Raw genomic sequence first — 20,342 nt, forward strand, 5'->3', positions numbered from 1 at the left:
AGTTATGAGAGAGTAACCTCTCTGAGAGTACCTCTTCAGCATAATATATTCTTAGAGTAAAGAGAATTACAAAAAAACCTAGAATTTTATGTAGTAGATTTGCTGCTGGTAGTAGTGTTGGTGAAACAATTCTGAAATTATTCTGTATTTACTGTAGCTTTGGGCAGTAAGTAAATACAGAGGTATTGTTGGGAACCATAGATGGAGAGAGAAGGGATATACAAACCAAACACGGAAAGGAGAGGAAGAGCTGCAGTGGTGAACTAGAAACCTCACAACTTCAAAAAAGCCAGACCTTTCCTAGCTCTGCCCAAAACAGGGAGAAGCAACAACGTCCCATTATGAAAGGGCATACCTACCCCATTCCCCCTCAAAGGTACCAGGACTCCTTAGGAAAGTGGCTGGCTCCAAGGCTGGGGCGAGGAAATTATACAATAAACTGGAACATCTTTTTGCACAAGGAAGTAATGCCCTCAACGAATAACAGAGTGATGTCAGAAGGGCACAAGTCCTATGAAATAAGATTTTTATTGACCTCTATTATAAAACTGAAAATGCTCTCCTAGAAGAGGACCAAAAATTTTTGTGAGAACATACAATAGCTTTTGGTTATGCAATCTGAACTGGTGACTGAGTCATGCAACTATGGAAATGTGGCTAAGTATGAAGTGCTTGACCACCTACACTACTCTGCCACCCAAATCCCTGCCCAGTCTCCTACCCAGGAATCAGAAAATCCCAATTACATGACAGCAGAGTTTCAAGGAACCTTGAAAATGACCTTGCCCAATCCACTCATTTTATAGATGAGTAATCTGAGCCTGAAGAGTCAAATGACTTGCACAAAACGACAGAGTGAAGAGCAGACTTCAAGGCCTCTAAGCTCCTATCATGTGTTATAGTTGTGGTTATTCCTGCCCCCGCAGTCCCATGTACAGGGGTCGGGGAGTGGGGTATCAGATTTCAGGGTGCTGTCCTAGCTACTCACCATTTATAACATGGCAAATAGGAGAACACATTCATTATTTAACACTTAGAAACTGCCGGTATAGCGCCAAGAAATTTTCATTTGAAACCTTTTGAGTCTTTCTGCAAAAGTTGGCCACATTTTTTTACAGAACCAGACCTGGAAAATCCCTCTAAACTCTAGAATCCCATGGCTTCAATCTTCTACAATTCCAGTAACCTAAGCTGATGGTCTAATCAAGATTTCAAAGTATTAAATGCAGTGAATTAGTTCTTTCAATAAACTAACTTCACTGATTTTAATTTTTATTAGGTTGAGTTTAATTAGAAGGCTAGATTAACTACATGATAACATACAATAAAAGGAAATATCTGAAATATTTAAACATTAAGTTTCAAAATATTTCAACATTATCAAAGTACTTATACACTAGGTAGAGGAATAATTTGCATAGCATGGCAAAACTTCAGTGTTTCTCAAAAGGAATGACCACTTTAATATGTAATAATTAAAGTTGTGTTTTAGACCCTTCTTTTTACCTCATTCTGAAATATCTGATATGCCCTTAAGATTTAATAGACAAGTTCCCAGGAAACAGAAAAACCAATGTCTTCCTATAAGTTGCTATAGAATGGCTTTAAAAAACAAACTACTCCTAGTATAAAATGTCTGTCATAAAGAATTCATCAACTAAGACACCGTCATCTTCAGCAGACATTTTAAATCTCAAATGCTGATAATCAAACAATTCCACTCAGCAGGACTGATCAATAAATGACCAGGAAGACTATTTCAGTGAACACACCCTAGCAGGGCCACTCATAGCCTTGGCTGTTCAGGATTAGACCTTATATAGCACACTCTCTGAAATAGCCTCACCTCAATAGATTCACAAATTCTGATGCGCCACACAAGCATCTGGTGGAAATTAAGGCAGTTTCAGAAAAAATTTATAGATGTTCATGTAGATGAATACTTTTAAATTATTAAGGCAGCCAGCAGTCTTTGGAGTAGAAACTTTAGCATATGATTGAATTATCACAGTCATATTGTCATACAATTCATATTAGCAGAATAAGCAAACGACAAACTATGCCCCCCAAAAAGACAAAGAATCCCGGTAATTTTTAGGATGAGTAAATAACTCTCAGAATTATTCTCTGAATTTTTCCTATGTGACCAAACTCTGGGCAATGTTTAGGTCCATCTGGTCATGTGAAAGTATGTTCTTTTTCACACTCAGAGAGATAGCAATAAATATACCCTGACCTTCTGCCAGCTTCCCTCCACCCCCCTTATTTGTTCAATAAATATTTGCTGAACATCCAACCACTACTGGTAAGCATTGGCGATATAGCAGTGAACAAGCCAGACATGGTCCTTGCCCCACTGGGTTTACGTTTTAGTGAACACACACCAAAAAAAGCAATCAAATAAAACAATTATAGCTGGTAATAAATGCACTTAAGGACAGAAAAGGGAGAGAAAGAAAATAACAAATATGATCCAATTTAGGGTAGTCAGGCAAGATTACTGGAGAAGATATCTAAATAGAGACCTTAAAGTTGGGTAGCAGTTCACTGCAGGGCTTGGCGAAGAACCTGCCCAGAACCAGGAAGCAGCATGTGGTAAGGCCCTGAAAGCATTTGGTAGATAGGTAGCAGGGACAGATCACATAGACCTTTAAGGATAGTTATTAGTTTAGATTTGATGGGAAGCTACTGGAGGATATTAAGCAAGAGCTGATTCAAGGTAGGTTTCCAAGTCAGTCCTGGAAAAAATATTCATTCATCTCTTCATTCATAGAAAATATGTCTATGACAGAGATTTTAAGGAGAATACAGGCCCTCCTCAAAACCCGCCTCTCCTTCCTTGAGATCATCTGATCCCTATCCGTCGGCCTCAAACCAGGCTCTAGGACCTCCAGCCTCAAGTCACCTTTGCTGTAAATATCAAGTATATCCCTATTCTAAAATGTGGGCTTCTGCTTTATTTTTTTTTAATTGATTGATTTTAGAGACAGAAAGAGAGACAGAGAGACAGACATTGATTTTTTTGTTCCACTTACTTACTGCATTCACTGGTTGACTCTTGTATGTGCCCTGACCAGAGAATGAACCTGCAACCTTGGTATATGAGAATAATGCTCTAACTAACAGAGCTACCTGGAGAGGGCCAGCTTCTGCTTTATTTTTGAGATGTAGTCTGCACTTTGCATCCTAGATCCTGTAACTCAATCCCTTATCTGTAACTAGCTAGTATATTTACTATCAGAAGTAAATACATTTAAAAGACTTTGCGTGCTTTTAAAACAAAGGACATATGTGTGTGGTCATGCGAGTAAGTGTGGCAAGAGGGGGTGGGCACCAGTGTGCAAGTGGATGTGTGTGTGAGCGTGTGTGAGTAGGCAACAGCATGCAAGTGAGAGAGTAAAAAATGGGTATGGGCACCAGTGTGTAAGCAAGTGTTGTGTGAGCAGGTCTGGCATGTGAGCGCATAAAAATGGAAAGCAAGCAAGCAAGCCTTGGCTTATTTGTGCCAGTCACCTTCCCAGGGACTAGAGCCTAGCCCTCAGACCTAGTATCAGTGACTAAAACCAACCACCAGGCTTCCCCAGCACAGACCACTTACTGGCTCTTATCTACAACTACTGTCTGCCCTTTCTGACTATGGTCATCAGATGAGCAAGCTCTGCAACTGGACTTCTTGAGGAAGGCTGACTGCTTTATAGAACTAATACCCCTGATTTCTATCCCTCCATGAAGTTAGGTCTCACCAACACCACTGCCACCCCCCAAAAATCTAGGAGTAAGTTTGGTCCAGACCTCAAACCCTCCCAACCCATTCCATGAACTAGAGTAACCATGTTGTAACTGACCCTGTTCTAAAATGGAAGTTGTAAAACTGTTTTCTTAATTATTAGTGTTATTTTTCTTCCTATTCAGCAACTTTAACTAAACTCTCTATCATCTCATAGAACAAATATCATTAAATGTCAAGTATTTTCCACTAAAAAATAATTACTTCAGTTTCAGCATAATTTTTTCAATAAAACTCAAATATGTCTTTATGTAATTTGGGAACACTCAAAGTTCGTACAGCAAATAAGTTTCCTCTCTTGTGCCAATTTGAATTAGATTGGTAGTGGTTGTCTAGAATGCTACCTTCAGAAAAGTTCTGAAGGCAAATATGGGGTAGGAGGTGCCTGTGTCCATTAAGCAACATCTGCCACGGGGACAGAAGGGAGTGACACATTTCTGACAATCCTGTGCTAGAGGATAGTATGATGGAAATTGTGGTTCTTTCTGTAAACAGTGTACATCTGGGTTAAAACTTTCCCATGTGATATTAATTCTGCCTAAATATCATGAACCCTCAAAAATACACTGAAATCACAGCATTATATCACTTTTCTCAAGAACAAAAAGTTGGAGAGGTACTTCTCCCAAGCCAAATCATAAAAAGTGCCAAACCCAAAAGTTCTTATATTTCCTGTCAATTGAAGAATTCTAGTTTTCATGCATTTCATACACACCACTGTGTATTTTTAGAATCTCCTCTGGCATTGTGGCATCTGATTATGTATGAAACCATCCTAGCCAAAAGGAACTGTGCCAGAAAGATACCTCAGGCACTTCTATCCTCAAAGTTGAGCTCCTTTAGATATAGCACTATAACTGCCATCCATATCCACTTATCCAAATATGTTACCCTCTATCAAGATTGTGTATATATGATTTAAATTATAAAAACTATGTAGGCATACATTTTTAGCTGTTTAACCATATATTACGTGTGTGTATATATCTCTCTCAAGAAACACCTTCTTTCTGTAACTTCATAAGTTATACATTTTTATTATACGTGTGAGTAAAATACTAAGTTCTTTAATTTACAAATAGACTTATATCGTCCATCACAAAAGGTTAGGGTTAAAGAACAACTATCATTAAACACGTTTTTAATGAACTTTAATAATTTCCAACAAATAAAATTTAATTTCATATACATCAGACAATAAATAGGTCAACTGTTTCATTCAATCTTACAGAACTCAAATGAAATTGGTTCCAAGAGTTTAGAGGGAAAATTATATTTACATTATTTTTATTATTAATGTAAATAAGTCTCTGTTCACTCCCCAAAGGATTCAAAGAGGCCAAATTAAATTATAAGTGAATATCAAACAAGTTAAAAAGTGGTAAAGTGAAGGAAAATAAAAATTCAAGAATATATAATATTTACATAGAAATCATTTAAAACAATAAATGGTGGTCAAACACTAAACTTTCCCTGACATTCTACTAGACTCTTCATAGCCCATTACAATCTATGCTAAAAATCTAAGTTAACTAAGAGCTAGTGATAGTATGAAGGCTGACACTTCAGATTGTTTCAGCCTCAAGAATCATTTTGTGGACTTCCAAACATATGTCTACTTAAGACTGTTGCAGAAGTTCTTTATCATCTTGAATCAAAGTATCTTGAAATATTCATCTTTTTACAAAGAAAAGAAATGGCTCAGTGAAAACGTGTGTAGCATGTATGAGTTGACAAAATGCCCTCACATAAATTTCCTCATTTGATTCTTACAACAATGTTGTAAGGGCTGGATATATACGATTTCCATTCAACAGAAGAATAGGGAGTCAGAGAGGTTACACAGCTTGTCTGAGGTTATGCCTAACTGATAATAAGAGTCAGAGCCAAGAATCAAAACCACTTCTGCAACCAACTCTTATGTTCTTTCCATGTTACCATGTGACGTTAAACAGCTGATTTGCAACCTTCTAGAAGAGCAAAGGAACTTGACAGGAATCAACATGACTCCATAGGAAAAATATTTTTTCCAGGCCAATTTAATTTCCAAGAAGTATAAGTCATCATCTTCCCACCCTACCCTGCCCCTCCTGCCTTCCCTACCATCCACACACCAGGGGGTAAAGTCTGAGAGCCTTCCAAGATTCCTTCCTCTTTCTCACATCAAAAACTAAAAATCCATGTTCTGTTCTACTTCCTAAATCACTCTCAGTCTAACTTTTGGTCCCCATTCCTACTGCCCTCATTCACATCTCCATCATCTCCTGTCTGAACAGCCATAACACTCCTAACTGGTTTGGCAACTTAAAGGCTACTGAGATCTAATGATAGTATGACATGCCTATGGTGTCTTTGCCCTCAGTTTTACCCAGTTCAATCCATATTCTACAAAGCTCCCTGTAATCTTTCCAGAAAAAGTAATCTGCTCACATCATTTCCCTGCTATAATCCTTACATGGCTCTCCATGGCCTATACAGACTATAAATACAAACTCAGTTGTGTGGCACAAAATAGTCCTTCAGAGCCTGATCCTAGCCAACATACCTCGCCAGCCTGTCTCATTCTCCTCCACTCCCACATGCATCCTATGCTCCAGGCACAGTGGATACCACTGCAGGGAAGACAAACAGGTTTAACCTCATGTGCCAACTCCAAATAATTGGTAGTGGCTGCCTGAAGCACCCCGTTAAGAACTCTGAAGTTGCTTATAAATTTAGCAACAAAAATGCAATGACTGATTAAGCAGTGTCTGCTTTTGGTATGGGGAAGTAGGTGTTGTTGCCACACTGCACGCATTGCTGTTCTTTGAGTACTTCTTCCATATTTCTAAACCTTTGTGCTTACGACTGCTTCTGCCTAACGTGTCCTCCTCGTATCCCACTGCTCATCCTCCAAGGCCTCCAGAAGACAGATCTCTGTGAAACCTGCCTAACATCACACCAAGCAGAGTGAGTTACTCTCTCCCCTGGGCTCCCATAGTTTTCTGTGCATGTCTCCATTACTTTGGAATTACTGTATTGTACCACGTTAGTTTATGTACCCGTGATCTTCTTGAAGGTGGGGGTGCACTTTATTCTCCTTTGTATCTTCAACAGATAACCGCATGTCAAAGGGACACAGAAGCCAACCTGAAGGCGCTTCCAATGGCCACAGCTAGAACAGTTTGAGCAACAAATAACATGGTAATAGAAAACAACCAAAGTATAAAATATATATGAGTCCAGACTGATAGAAATAAATGATTGACTAAATAAGTAAATGGGAGAGAAGGGACAAATCTCCCTTACAGAAGAATTCCAAATAATACTAAGTGGATATTCACCCCCTCCAGGAGGAGGCCCTTCCTTGAATGTAGTTGGACTTAGTAACTCCTTTTTCAATAATAAATTACAGAAAGGTAAAAACAGAAACTCTTTAGTGGAGAAACCTGGCAAACATGGTTCACATCACCAGTGTCATGTGGACATCATGTGCTCCAATCCAAAGTAATTAGAGGAGCCCTTCTCCTCTCTGGCATACCTCCAGTCTAGGCAGGAAAACATCAGGCAAGCATACACGGAAGGATAGTCTACAGTACCCCTGACCCAGTACACCTCAAGACTGCCAAGATCATAGAAAACAAAAACAGTCTGAGAAACTGCCACAGACCAGAAGAGACTAAGGAGATGTGATGACTAAATGCAAGATGGTATCCTGGATGGAATTCTGGACCAGAAAAAGGACATTAATAGAAAAACTAGGGAAATCTAAAACACTGCAGTAGTTAATAGTAATGTGCTAAGATTGGCTTCTCGGTTTTGACAAATATAGTGGTGTAAGATGTTAACATTAGGGGAACTAGGTGAGAGGAATTCTCTGTATGTTTGCAACTTTTCTATAAATCTAAAATTATCTCAAAATAGAAGTTTAAAAAACAACAACAACCAAACCCCATTATAGTTGGCAACAGGTAGTATTTTCCTCATAATTTTAAACAAATACGTGGGAGACAATAGTTTCCTTTTTTCTACTTAGCCAACAGGAAGCAAGTAAATATGGTTCCAATGATACTACTATAAAAGTGGGATGGAAACTTTTGCCACTGTACAGAATCTATGATCAGGAAAGTGATTCTGATCTTACAAATAAAACAGGGAGAATGTAATTCATCATCTCTTATCAACAAAGTCCCTGGTAGATCAATGATTTTTTTCTTCTTCTAAAGTTAAATCAAAACTCTTAGTGAGACTATTGATTTCTCAACAGAGTCCCAACTTACTTTTGTATATGACTAAACTCTTTCCACTTGTTTTCCTTTGCAGAAGGCAGAAATAGATACAAAACCAAAAATGCATTATTCCAAAATTTCTCCCCAAAATGTCTGTGGCCACTCCCATACAACCCAAGTGCAAGTGTGTTGGAGAGTAAACTGGAGTTGAAAGTGACAGCAATCTGAACTGATTATGATTAAAACATCTTAATTCTGCAAATGACCATCTGAACGTATTGTTAAAGTAACCATCTGAATGTACTATTAAAGCCCCTCCCAGGAGCCTAGAAGGGGCCTGTGTAAATGAGCTGGCTTACAGTTGAAGGTGCATTAGCTTCATGGTAAATTTACCACTGTGTTTATGTTTTATTTTCTCTTCTTTGATGACTAGAACTATTTATGTTTATGTCAACCATGGAAACTTGAACACTGCTTGCACATAGCAGGAACCCAATGCATGTTTTTAAAACTGAACTAACCTCGCATATTTGGACATATTGCTCAAATGGAATAATTCTTACCTATTACTATAGTAATTGAGAAGGCATTTCACCAACCCCTAAAACTGTCATCCACCCCCAACCTCTACCCTAAACACATACACACATACTTCAAGTGTTCCTTTCATTTAATGATCAGGATGCGAACATTCAAGAAATATACCAAGTGAGAACAAAAAATTAATGTTTTTAAACATGTTTTCACTATTTCAACCTTCTCCACAAATACTCTCTTTCAAATCAAATAGTATATTATTCCAAAGCCATTTCCCCCACCATATTAGTATGAACCTGAGAAGCTTTACTGATCATACCCTCTTTTCAAATCCCAAACAAAGCCTGAATGTTCCCTATACTGAGGGATCCCTTTATTAGTATGCACACAGGCTTTCATCATTCCTCCTAGGAAAACCTGTCACCAATCTTAAGATTACTTGAAATCAAGATATGATCATAATTTTTAAATGTACTTTATACATTTAAAGCTAAAGGTACATCAAAAATTTTGAAACCAAAATCTGAAACAAGTTATTTTTGTCAGATGGGTATTTAAGGTCTAAGAGGCTGCTGAGACCATGCAATGATTCTAAGCTCTAATACTACTATTATTAATAACTCTTTGTAGCATCCCAGAAAAAAAGTGTTCTATTCTTGTGAAGACCTGGAATACAACCTAAATTCCATTAATGACTACTTTCTACAGAATGTATATACCAAAATGTGTTCTAAATGCCAGTACACTGGTGACAAACAGCGGGTTGTATTTCAAGAATCTGAATTGTCTTTAACTTATTACTAATGGTATAAAAGTGAAAACTTCACTTTTGTGAAAACCTGTATATGATAAGCTTTTGCCAAACAGTAAGGTTTGTTATGACTAAGAGTACATAAACACTGGGAAAATAAAAATTTTAAGCAAGCCACCTAAGAATCATAAGCCGCCTTGATTCTAAGCAACACATCTTCCCTGTCATTACAGAAATGCTTCATAAAATATACTGCCCATTGTAAGATCCTAATGCATAATTTAATCATTTTTACTCTTAAGATATCCTCTAAAGAACTAATTTTCCTTTTTAACTTATCTCCCTCAGTCCTATATCACACTGCTTCCACGGCCTTGTTAGTATAGGGCTCTAAGTTGTATCTGACTGCTAAATAAAATTATTCTTCATTGTTTTCTTCCAATATTGGTCTCATTTCCATGCCTTCCAAACCTTTTATCAATTTTCTATTTTTCTTATAATGTATTTCTAATTTCTTAATCCAAACTGAATGTGGATATTCTGGATGTATCAATAATGTTAAAATAAGAACTAAAATAAATTACTACTACATTAAATCCCCAAACAAGTTAAGAAAACCTCTGAGGTGCTATTTCTTTCTATGGGACTAAATGAGTAATACTGCTGATAGGGGTAAAAATCAATAGTCCTCATTCATTCAACTCAACAGCAGAGAAAGCAGCAGCCAGCAGAAAGATTCACTCGCTTGAGGATTGCAGACACGGTCCATTTCTCCACACTGAACACAATCCTGAGCACCATCCATCATGTACTTGCCATACCAGTGGCTCTCAACAGGGGATTATTTTGCCCCCAGGGACAGTTGGCTATGTCTGGAATTTTTTTTATTGTCACGACTAGGTGGACAGTTATTGGCATATAGTGGGTAGAGACCAGGATTCTTCTAAACATCCTTTGCAGGCACTGGACAGCCCCCAAACAAAAAATTATTCAGACAAAAATGTCAATAGTGCCAAGGCTGAGAAACCCTGACCTAGACATTTGTCCCAACAGCTGGACCAGAGGCACCATGGTGTTGTGAAAGGACCACAGGATTAGGGGAGGCCTGGAACTAAAACTTACTGAGTACCTGCTACATACCAAGCCATGTGTTCATCACTTTACATATCATCTAACTGAAACCTTTATCCCGTGAAGAAAGTGATCTCATGTCACAGATGAGCAGACTGGACTCAAGGTCACTCTGCTAGGAAGGGGAGGAATCAAGATCCGAATTCAAACCAAATCTGTTTCATTTCACAATATTAAATATTACAAAGTCTAGAGGTTAAAAGACCTGGATTTGATTCAAAGAGGTACCAGTATCACTCAACTTTACTAAACCTCCATTTAGAAAACAACTCAATGAATAGCATGAGAAAATACAAATACTTCTGATTGCCAACCATGAAAAACAAACTGCTTCTTGGAATGGGAGGTGTCACAATTACCATTTTTCCTTAAAAACAGAATTTATACAAGTGTGCACAGTACCAAATTAAACAGCATTTTTAAGACTCAAGATTAAATGTTCAGAAGACATTGTGCCCTCCATGGGCACAACTACTCTTAAAACCTAGAAGGAAATAAGCTAATATAAACAATATTTTTGTATGAACTTCTTAAAGATTAAATCAATCAACCCTAAAATGCTCAAGACTATAACAACTTTGATTGGGCTCTTTCCACAATTGGTAGCAGAGGTCATGAGCCAATCTAAGGAGGAAGAGTATGGACTACAAGTCTGCAGGAAATAAGTCTACTATTTTCTCCATAAATATAGTATATTACATTGAGGTCAACATGCTATCACTCATATTAATGATGCAAAAAATTTCATTTCAACATAAGGTTCTGATAAAAAAAAAAAACTACAACCTGAATCCAACAGTCTTTGACAACTAAACTACTATTAAGTCCATAAACATAAATTAAACTACACTCTTCAGGGTTAAATTGAAGAGACGATGTAAACTGGGTTTGTTCCTTCAGAAAACCACCACAACCAATGCTGCACCTAAAAGGTTGCACACAACTATTTTCCCCTTAAAACACTAGTTCTCAAGGCATGGTTTTGCTTATAAATGTATCTTTTCATATCACACAATACATTGTAAATAAATTATAATTACAAGTATTCACCACTAATATAAAGTCCAATTTAAAATGCAATAAGTATATCAAATAACTAAAAAATGTTTGAAATAATTCCCAAAAAATCATGAAAGCGAGTTTTAAATAAATAAAAATTATAAATTTTTTTTACCTGACACTACAAATAACTTAGTAAGTGTTCTAATGTGGAATTGAAAGAACTGACAATATAATCTTGAATCTTCTTTATTTAATCAATTTAGATAAGGATTTTCATTAAATGTTATTTTACTGACTAGTTCTGAATTACATCTTTCAAGTTAAGCATTTTGACATTTCCATCAACTTTCTAAAAGTGGGGGTGGATTATTTTTCTATGTTTTTAAGAGCTGCCTCTCAAAAGACTGAATTAGATAAAAACTGATGTGAGAAACCTATTATCAACCTCCTCTTCATCATCAATAAATATGTGAGTAAGCCCTAGCTATGTGTCCACGTGTGGGTGACAATCTGGAAAAATTTACATTACACAATGACCTAAAACCCATTTTACCTATTTACCTGATATCCTAACTACTTTTCACTTTACGAGCCTATTTTTTCATCACAACAAATATTAATATACAATAATCGTTAATTTACAACTCTCAGGTACTATAAAAATAGTAATTTAGTCTCTTCTTCAATATCTCTCAAAATAGCAGAATTCTCCCCCGGGCTCAGACTTCTTTATATTTCCAAACCGAAAGACTACTGTTCCCAATTTTTAAAAAACCCAAAACCATTAGATAACTATTCCGAAAGGTGTAATTTTCCTGACACCAGAATTAGCCATCCTCGACAAGAGCTCACGTGAACCTTTTACAGCACCTGACACAGGTAAACCGCCAGGGCATGTCAAGTATGCAAACACTACTTATCGCGAGGGACCCGGCCCACACCACCTCCCGGCAGCCGTCGCACGACGGCCTCGCAACCTCCAGCACCCCCGCGGCCCTGCGGGGGCGCAGCCCGGCCGCCCAGGCCCGCTCCGCCGCCCTCCTCACCGCCTTTGTGCCGCCGCCGCCCCCACCCCATCCTCGGCCCTGCGTGGGGCCGGCTAGGCCACCGCGCTCGCACCACCCTCCCCCGTGGGCCCAGGCCCGGGCCTCCCGTGGGAGGTGAGGGAAGGGGAGCCCGGGGCTGACGGGCCAGGAGCCGCCCGGGTAAAATGGGCCGCGGCGGGGTTCCTCCCGCGGAGGGGGGCGCCGGGGGAGAGGCAGGGCCCGGGAGCCGCGAGGGAACCGAGGCGGGGGTCCTCCCGCGGGAGGGGGCGCCGGGGGAGGGGCGGGGCCCGGGAGCCGCGAGGGAACCGAGGCGGGGGTCCTCCCGCGGGAGGGGGCGCCGGGGGAGGGGCAGGGCCCGGGAGCCGCGAGGGAACCGAGGCGGGGGTCCTCCCGCGGGAGGGGGTCGCGGGGCGGAAGGGCAGGGTCTGGGGACGGCTCACCCGCGGAGGGGGGCGGCTCTCCCGCGTCGCCGGCGGCGGGCGCCAGGGTGACTTCGCCGTCCCTCCAGACGCGGATCTGCGCGGCCGAGCGCACCCGGCGGCGGGGCTGGCGGCCGGCGTCCGCGGCGCGCAGGGAGCCGCAGCACTGGTAGCACACGGCCCACGCCTGCTCCTCGTTGATGGGCTGGTTGTAGAGCCGCAGGATCTCCTCCAGGCTCAGCGCGTCCGGCGAGCCCCCAGTCGCGCCCGCGGCCTCCCCGGGCTCCGGCGGCCCCTCGCCGCCCGCCGCCTCCGCCCGCGGCTCTCCGCCGCCCCCCGGGCCGGCGGGCTGAGCCATCCCGCGGGTCGGCGCTGCGCTCGGCCGCCGCGCCGTGTGTCCGCGTCTCTTCAGCTCCAGAGCATCGTCCTGGCGCGCCGCCGCCACCGCCTCCTCATCCCCGAACGGCTCCGCCCAACCCGGCCGCGCGCGCCGCCGCGAGGGACCAGGCTGGGGAGCCGGCGAGGGCCTGGGCAGCTGTGGGCGAGCGGAGGGCGGCGAGAACGCCGCGACGGTCCGCACCAGGTCCTCCGCCGCCGCCTGCCCGTGCCAGCGCGATGGCGTCCGCCGGCCCCGCCCCGCCCCCACCGCCCTGCGCCGGGAGCGGGGGCGGCGGAGCTGCTGGGCCCGCCGTCCGCGCGGCCCGGGGCTCCCGCTGACGCAGCGCCGCGGCCGACGGTGCCACCCGTCACCCGCCCCAGCAAAACGGGGAGGTCACTGGCACTGCGTGCCGCTCGGGGACGGTGCGCAGAAAGTCTGCCGAGGAGCTCGAGCCCAGCCTGGGGTTAATTCCTCAGAAAATAAAGGTCTGCGGAGCCGCCCGGCCTCGGCCGCCCCCGGCCGCCCCCGGCCCCCCGCCGGACCCTGCCCGGCCTCCCGCTGGGACCCCCTCCCGAGCGCCTCCCTCAACCCCGGAGGCTGTTTCTGCGGACCTGGGCCTCGCCGCCTCCTCATCCTTGTTCCCCGCTCTGCTCTTTTGAGTAGCTATCGCCACCAACCAACCATATAACTTAGATATCTTGTTTATTGAATGCCTCCCTCTCCACTCGCAACTCCAGTGTAAGCTCCTTGAGGACAAGGATCTGTATGGGTTTTGCTTACAGACTTCTCCCAAACGCATGGACCAGGGCCTGGGATGTAAGCATGTTGTAAATAATTTGCAGACGTTGGTATCAGCCTCCTTCCAGATTCATTTGTAGTGTTTGTACAGCTCCTCGCTAAATGATAGTGTCTGCAATGACCACGGTCATCAAAGGCCAGTTAACCTAGTCTGTTCACATGATGTGGAAATATCACAGTGGCAGAACTCAACGGAGGGCAATTAGCCATAGAATGAAAGAAATACCCTGGGCCTTGCTGAACTCATTAAGTATGCAATAAAATATAATTCTTCGATAAAACAATCACTCATTGGTAAAAGTTTAATTGGCAACATTCCACTCTGAGGATAGTCCTGTGTGAGAACCTTACAGAGTTGAAAGCATCAAACAAGTAAGAAATTTATTCATAGTTAAGTACCAATAAATCTTTTAAAGGCAGTTTTATGTGCAATACTAGACCTCACACACTCAACAGTATCATATTGCAGTAGAAATTACAACGGTCTATTAATGCTTAAGATACCACAATACATACAGCAGGTGTGGGGAGAAGAAAGAAAAGCAAAAGGATATAAAAGAAGGGTAAGAAATTTAAAGAGGGAGAAAAAAAGCTTCTCTCTGGGCACCTTATTATAATGTCACTACAAGAGATACAAAACAACCCTTTAAAATTAACATCACTTAGTTAAGGATTCATAATCCTGTCTAAAAATGCACTATCTATGCATGCCAAAGCCCTGAAAGGTCTAATTCCTTATATGATATAGAAAGGATAGATTTATAAAACCTTTTGATTAAAAACATTTCCCCAAATCCCTATTTTAAAAGTTTAGATCATGTGTGAATTTTGAAAATACGGGGGGGGCTTTAAAATAGTTTCAACAATGCAGAAAATTATTGAAATTGTCTACTTTTATGGACAACATCACCATCTTCTGGCCTTATAGGATATTGCTCCCATGTTGCACTGATAACTACAGCCAAAAATCTATTGCATTTTTGTCTTTACCTTACCCCTCACCCCTGCCCCTACCCCCAAACAAGTTCAAAGAATTGATCAACTGAAAAGTCCATGAGCCAATCATTTGCTACCCTGACATAGGCCAGTAAATAAATCTCCAAGTAAAGATAACAACAAAGGTAAGAAGGAAAAGAGTGGAAGTGAAAAGAAACAAATCCAAACCTTATCTTTAAAAGATGGGCTTTTTTCCCCCCCAATACAAATTTATGAAAGCCTTTCTATTGTATATAACCTTCCTGTGATTTAGTGCCATGTTTTTCTTCCCAAAATGTACTTAAATTTTTAAAAATTATCACTTATTGGGGTGAACACCTGAAACTAATATTATTGTATGTCAACTATAATTGAAAAAGAAAAAAAAAAGATCACTTAGGAAAGGGAAAAAAATCTTTATTCTTTAAAACAAATTCACAACAGAAGATTTTTTTTCTAAGTAAATTTCTTGCCTTTGTGAGCTTACATGGAATTAAGTTGAGGCAAGATGACAAGCAGAATGTTGATGTTTCTTCTGTATGAAGAAAAAATAAAAGGTAGACTTTAAAAATCCTAGCTATCTTCTATTAAAAATCTAGTTGTTACAAACCTAAACATGAAAAAACAAATGCAGAGATGCCAAGAAAAAAACAAAAAAAACTAAATACGATGCTTTTTTGTATAAAGACAGTATAATTGCAGTATTTTTGTGTGATTATAACCCTTTGAAATTTTAATAAGTTCCAACATCCATCATCATAGGACTAATCTTAGGAATGGACTGCTGACAACTCAAAGGCTATCAGAAATCGATATATTTTAAGGGTAAAGTAATAATATGGAATAAACTTGGCACCTTTCCATTTTCTCAGTTTCAATTCAGATTCAAATCCCTTTATGTATAGTATATTTTGTCCCAACTTCCATCATTGATTTTATTTTATTCTGTGCATCACTACTTTTAAGTAATTGTTCTATATAGTTAAAATGTCTGAACTCAAATCAACATTTAAATGTCTTTTTCAAAGTGCTGTGACATCTGTGAAAAATGGTGGCATGTGTTATGCTGAATATGATTTTAGTTTTCATTGATTTTGTTGTACTTATTTAAAAAAATGGAATCCTTGACATTTTTTTCTTATCTCATATTTACTTATCATTTTTGCAGAATAAATGTACTTCATGCTTCATACTCTGGACGTGCTGGCTGAGCTGCTCTGAGTCTTTCAGGGAGCACGGCCTTCAGGAAACATAATATGCCTATGCAGCCCAAGCTTATCCCAGACACTCCCAGACAATTGCTCCTAAGAGGCACATTCACCTAGAAAAGTGCACCAGAAAGGAAAAAAATAGAACAGCATATTTTTTTCAGTATCATAACCTAAATTTTCATTGCCCACAATTATAATACCTTATAATTTTATAGTGATATTTTATATTTTCAAAGTGCATTCTTTAGTTATACAACTTGAAGATCAGATATTATTATTCCCATCTTACAGATTACAAAATACAGGACTAGTAAATAAAAGAGGTGGGACGAATCCAAGCCTCTGACCAGCTCAGCTCTTTCTGCTGTGTTACGACATCTATCCAAACTTGCACAGAGCAAGGAAAAAGTCCTCACACTTCATCCTTCAGTCTACCAAACATGAGTAGAGGACAAGCAGATGCTTTAAAATTTGTATATACCAATATGGATGATTAACTTTTGATATTTTAAACACTTTCAATGATGTGATACCCCATATCCCTTGATTGGTCCTTGTGAATTCATTGCCAATTTAAGTTTCACCATAGCAGTTATTTCCCCAAAGCAATTATCTTCAAAGTGATCTGTAGGACTCCATCCCATCAAAACATTATAAATGATCATTCCCCTAAGGCTAATTCCACCAACAATCTGAAATGCAATTTGAAATTTCTCTCTCATAATTTTGGTAATCAGTTTGATTAACCAAAAATCTTTATATTAGTCACGAAAACTTGCATGTGGCCTTATATGCAGAACTAGAAGTACATAGGCCAGGTAAGAACACAACAAAATTGGTTTCCTCTGGCCTATAAACTTGTAAAGAATTAACTTGTTCTTTCCTCTGGCAAAGATATACATTTATTGGAAAATGACCATTAATGCCCTTTTGCTAAGTTATATCCTAAGCCAGTGTTTTTCACATTTTCATTCTGTAAGTTTATAAATTTACCTATTCTACCTTGATGAAATCAAGTTACATACCCAACTGATAAAAACTGAGGAAAAGTTAGAGGAACAAGGTAAAGTATATGAATAGTGTAGCATATTCATGAGGGACTCTGGAAAATACTAGGCCAAACAAGTCACGTTTCACATTAATGTGATTCTCCTTTGAAACAATTATTTTCAAACCAATAAGAAGAGATGATATTCTGATTCTGAAAGTAAGCGAAATTATTAGCTTCAACTAATTAAGATTCAATTTGGAAAAGACCTCATATAGATCTAAATTTTAGGCCAAGTCACTATTTCACACTTATGAAAATTTGAGTCTCCAGAGGATAAGTGACTTACCCCAAATTACTGCTAGTTGCCAAAAGTAATTCAAATATACTTCCTATAACATAAGCTTTTCAGATCCTTTTTTAAAGCCATATTACCTAGTTCTTATGAGATATCAAAAGTTAGAACAACTTTTACTTATTAATTCCAGTAGGAAACAGGAAACAATAGGAAGAACAAATATATATTTGACAGCAAAATTTTCATGTTTGACATTTAACTGCTTGAAAACACAGAATTCTCAGTAAAACTTTTAAGTAACCAGAGTTTTGGGTTGTGTAAATTAAAAAGAAATAATTCATTTTCAGATTGAAGTCTCATTTTACTGATGAGACAAAGCTAAAATATTTTTTCAAACCTCCATCATTTAATTTTGGCTGATTTTCATTCAAAAAATGTGACCCCTTTCCCTGGCCTTGTAGCTCAGTTGGTTAAGAGTGTTGTCATGATACAAGAAGATGGTGGGTTCAGTCCCTGGTCAGGGAACATGCAAGAAGTAACCAATGAACACATAAATAAGTGAAACAACAAATCGATGTTTCTCTCTCTCTCAAATCAATAAATAAAAAAATCAATAAAAGTAGAAAAACAATACAAAGTATATTTCCAGATCACAAGAGAGTGAAATTAGCAATCAATACCAGGGAAGGAAATTGGGTAACTCATAAAGGTATGGAAATTAACACAACTAATTTGTAAATAAATGGATTTCAGAATTCTCAGAATACAGACTATGACTCAAGTATTTTCTAAATGCCTATTGGTGGGCACTATCCAAGTACCTCATTTACTGAATCTTTACCCAAACAAATGGTAGAATTCTACATCTTTATATAATTGACATACCACAAGGACCCTCACTCACTGCCTCTCAGGCCCTCAGCTTCCCCAGTCATCCTCCTTAAAAAATTATTCTGGCCTCATCTGTCAATGACTTGATACCGTATATATTACTGTAAATTTTTTTTAGGTTATGTGATAGATACCATAAGAGACAGATGCCTTCCATATTCCTACCTCTTAGACAGAACGACTAATATGAGAAATGGAAAATTGGATTGAAATGGTGGCTCAAGGAGTGAACAGCATCTTCTTTGTTTTATTAATGGAGGAGACAGCACTATGGCAAAATATTTCCATACTATATGCTGAATGGTCATACCCAATGGTCCCATCCCCACAGAGAGAAAAACTCACATGTGTTCACAGAAATACAGCAAAAAAAAAAAAAAAAAAAAAAAGGTAAACTCAAATTCAGAACTTAGTTCTAGAAATAATCTTCTACTAGAGATATGTATGTTTGGACAGGGAACTTAACTTCTCTATAAAGTAAGTGGATCAGAAGACCTAAGTAAGATTCCTATCAAGTCCAAAACCCTGTGATTCCAGGCCATGACATAGTAAATCATGTGTAAAAATAGCATAAATATTAAAGCAGTTAAAACTAGTTTTGATCAAACTAGCTACCTTCAAACACACTAGAAAACATGTTTTGGAATATTAGTGCAAGTCTAAATTCAGTAGAATCAGAGAAAGAAATCTTTCGTTTCATAAGAATGTATGTGAACCACCTACCAGCTAATAACCTCCTTCTCTCCTTTCCTTCTAATATCCATGACTATTTCAACACTGGTGCCAAGTAGTTAATCCACAAACCAATTTTACAAATCAAATGTAATTACAATGACTACGCCAACCAAATCTTAGAAAATATTAAACATTTAATACCAACATTTAATGCATTAATGATTACAACTGAAGTTGTTTTAAATGTAGACTGTGCTATGCTATATAAACAGTCTGTTAAGGTTCTTCAGAATCGGATGGCTTTGCCGCGGCTGGGTGGCTCAGTTGGTTGCAGGGTGATCCTGTACACCAAAAGGTTGCAGGTTCAATTCCGTCAAGGCACATACCTAGGTTGTGGGTTTGACCCCCAGTCCAGGCATATATGGGAGGCAACTGATCAATGTTTCTCTCTCACATCGATGTTTCTCTCTCTCTTTTCCTGCCTTCCTCTCTCTCTAAAAATCAATAAAAACATATCCTTGGGGAAACATTAAAAAAATTTTTTTGGATGGCTTCTAGTTTATGTGTTTGACTATTTTGTTTTTAAGATTGGCTTTGGCCAATCTGTTTCTTAACTACCAATAGCTCGAAAGCAGTGCTAATTTCATTGGTTAAAAAGTTACACAATGACCTCTTTAAGTAGGAGCATGTTAAAGAGATCATTTAATTCCTATACTTATCTACTTAAGTAGAAAGTACGAAATTGAGAGTAAAAGAAAAAATTATGAAACTGCAAACTCTAGTCTAACCTATTTTCTTGTTTAGTAAAGCATGAAATCAGAAGTGTAAATGAGTTAGTTTAAGCAACTGATAGTTCATAAACAACACGTCAAATATCTGGCACAGAATACTACTTTATGAGCAATATTCTTTTCAAATATAAAAGCCTATACTTGATTTGGCTCAAATCTTCTTTGTTAAGAAGTGGTAAATACGTTTTCAAATGTGTGTACTTTCCACAACTGTTAGGTTATAGGTATATTTTTGCAGATCTAAAAATGTACACTCAATACTAGAAAAAATTTTAAAGGCACTGGGAGTGTTCAGTTATTTGGAACTAAATTTAATAAATTTTATTCAACAGGTTCATGTTAGAATAACGAAGTTTCTAGGTTTCCGCTATTCTTCTACTAAATAAATATACCTATATACTACATATAGAGAACTATGAAAGTGCACATATTTTCAAAAAGAACACATTAGAAAC

The 20,342-nt window shown here is 39.3% G+C and overlaps 1 protein-coding gene across 4 annotated transcripts in view; it reads right to left on the minus strand.

Moving 5' to 3' along the window:
* SPIRE1 (spire type actin nucleation factor 1) overlaps positions 1 to 13,513 on the minus strand; it is a 122,662-nt gene extending 109,149 nt beyond the window's left edge. For all 4 annotated transcript variants that reach the window (XM_081148180.1, XM_081148178.1, XM_081148179.1 and 1 more), the window contains exon 1: positions 12,903 to 13,513. In XM_081148180.1, coding sequence (XP_081004306.1) covers positions 12,903 to 13,239 — 337 coding nt within the window. In that variant the 5' untranslated portion in view covers positions 13,240 to 13,513. The remainder of the gene's footprint in view (positions 1 to 12,902) is intronic.
* Positions 13,514 to 20,342: the final 6,829 nt, after the last annotated feature.

This window comes from Miniopterus schreibersii (genome assembly GCF_964146895.1).
Source record: "Miniopterus schreibersii genome assembly, chromosome: 10".
Classification (NCBI taxonomy): Eukaryota; Metazoa; Chordata; class Mammalia; order Chiroptera; family Miniopteridae; genus Miniopterus; species Miniopterus schreibersii.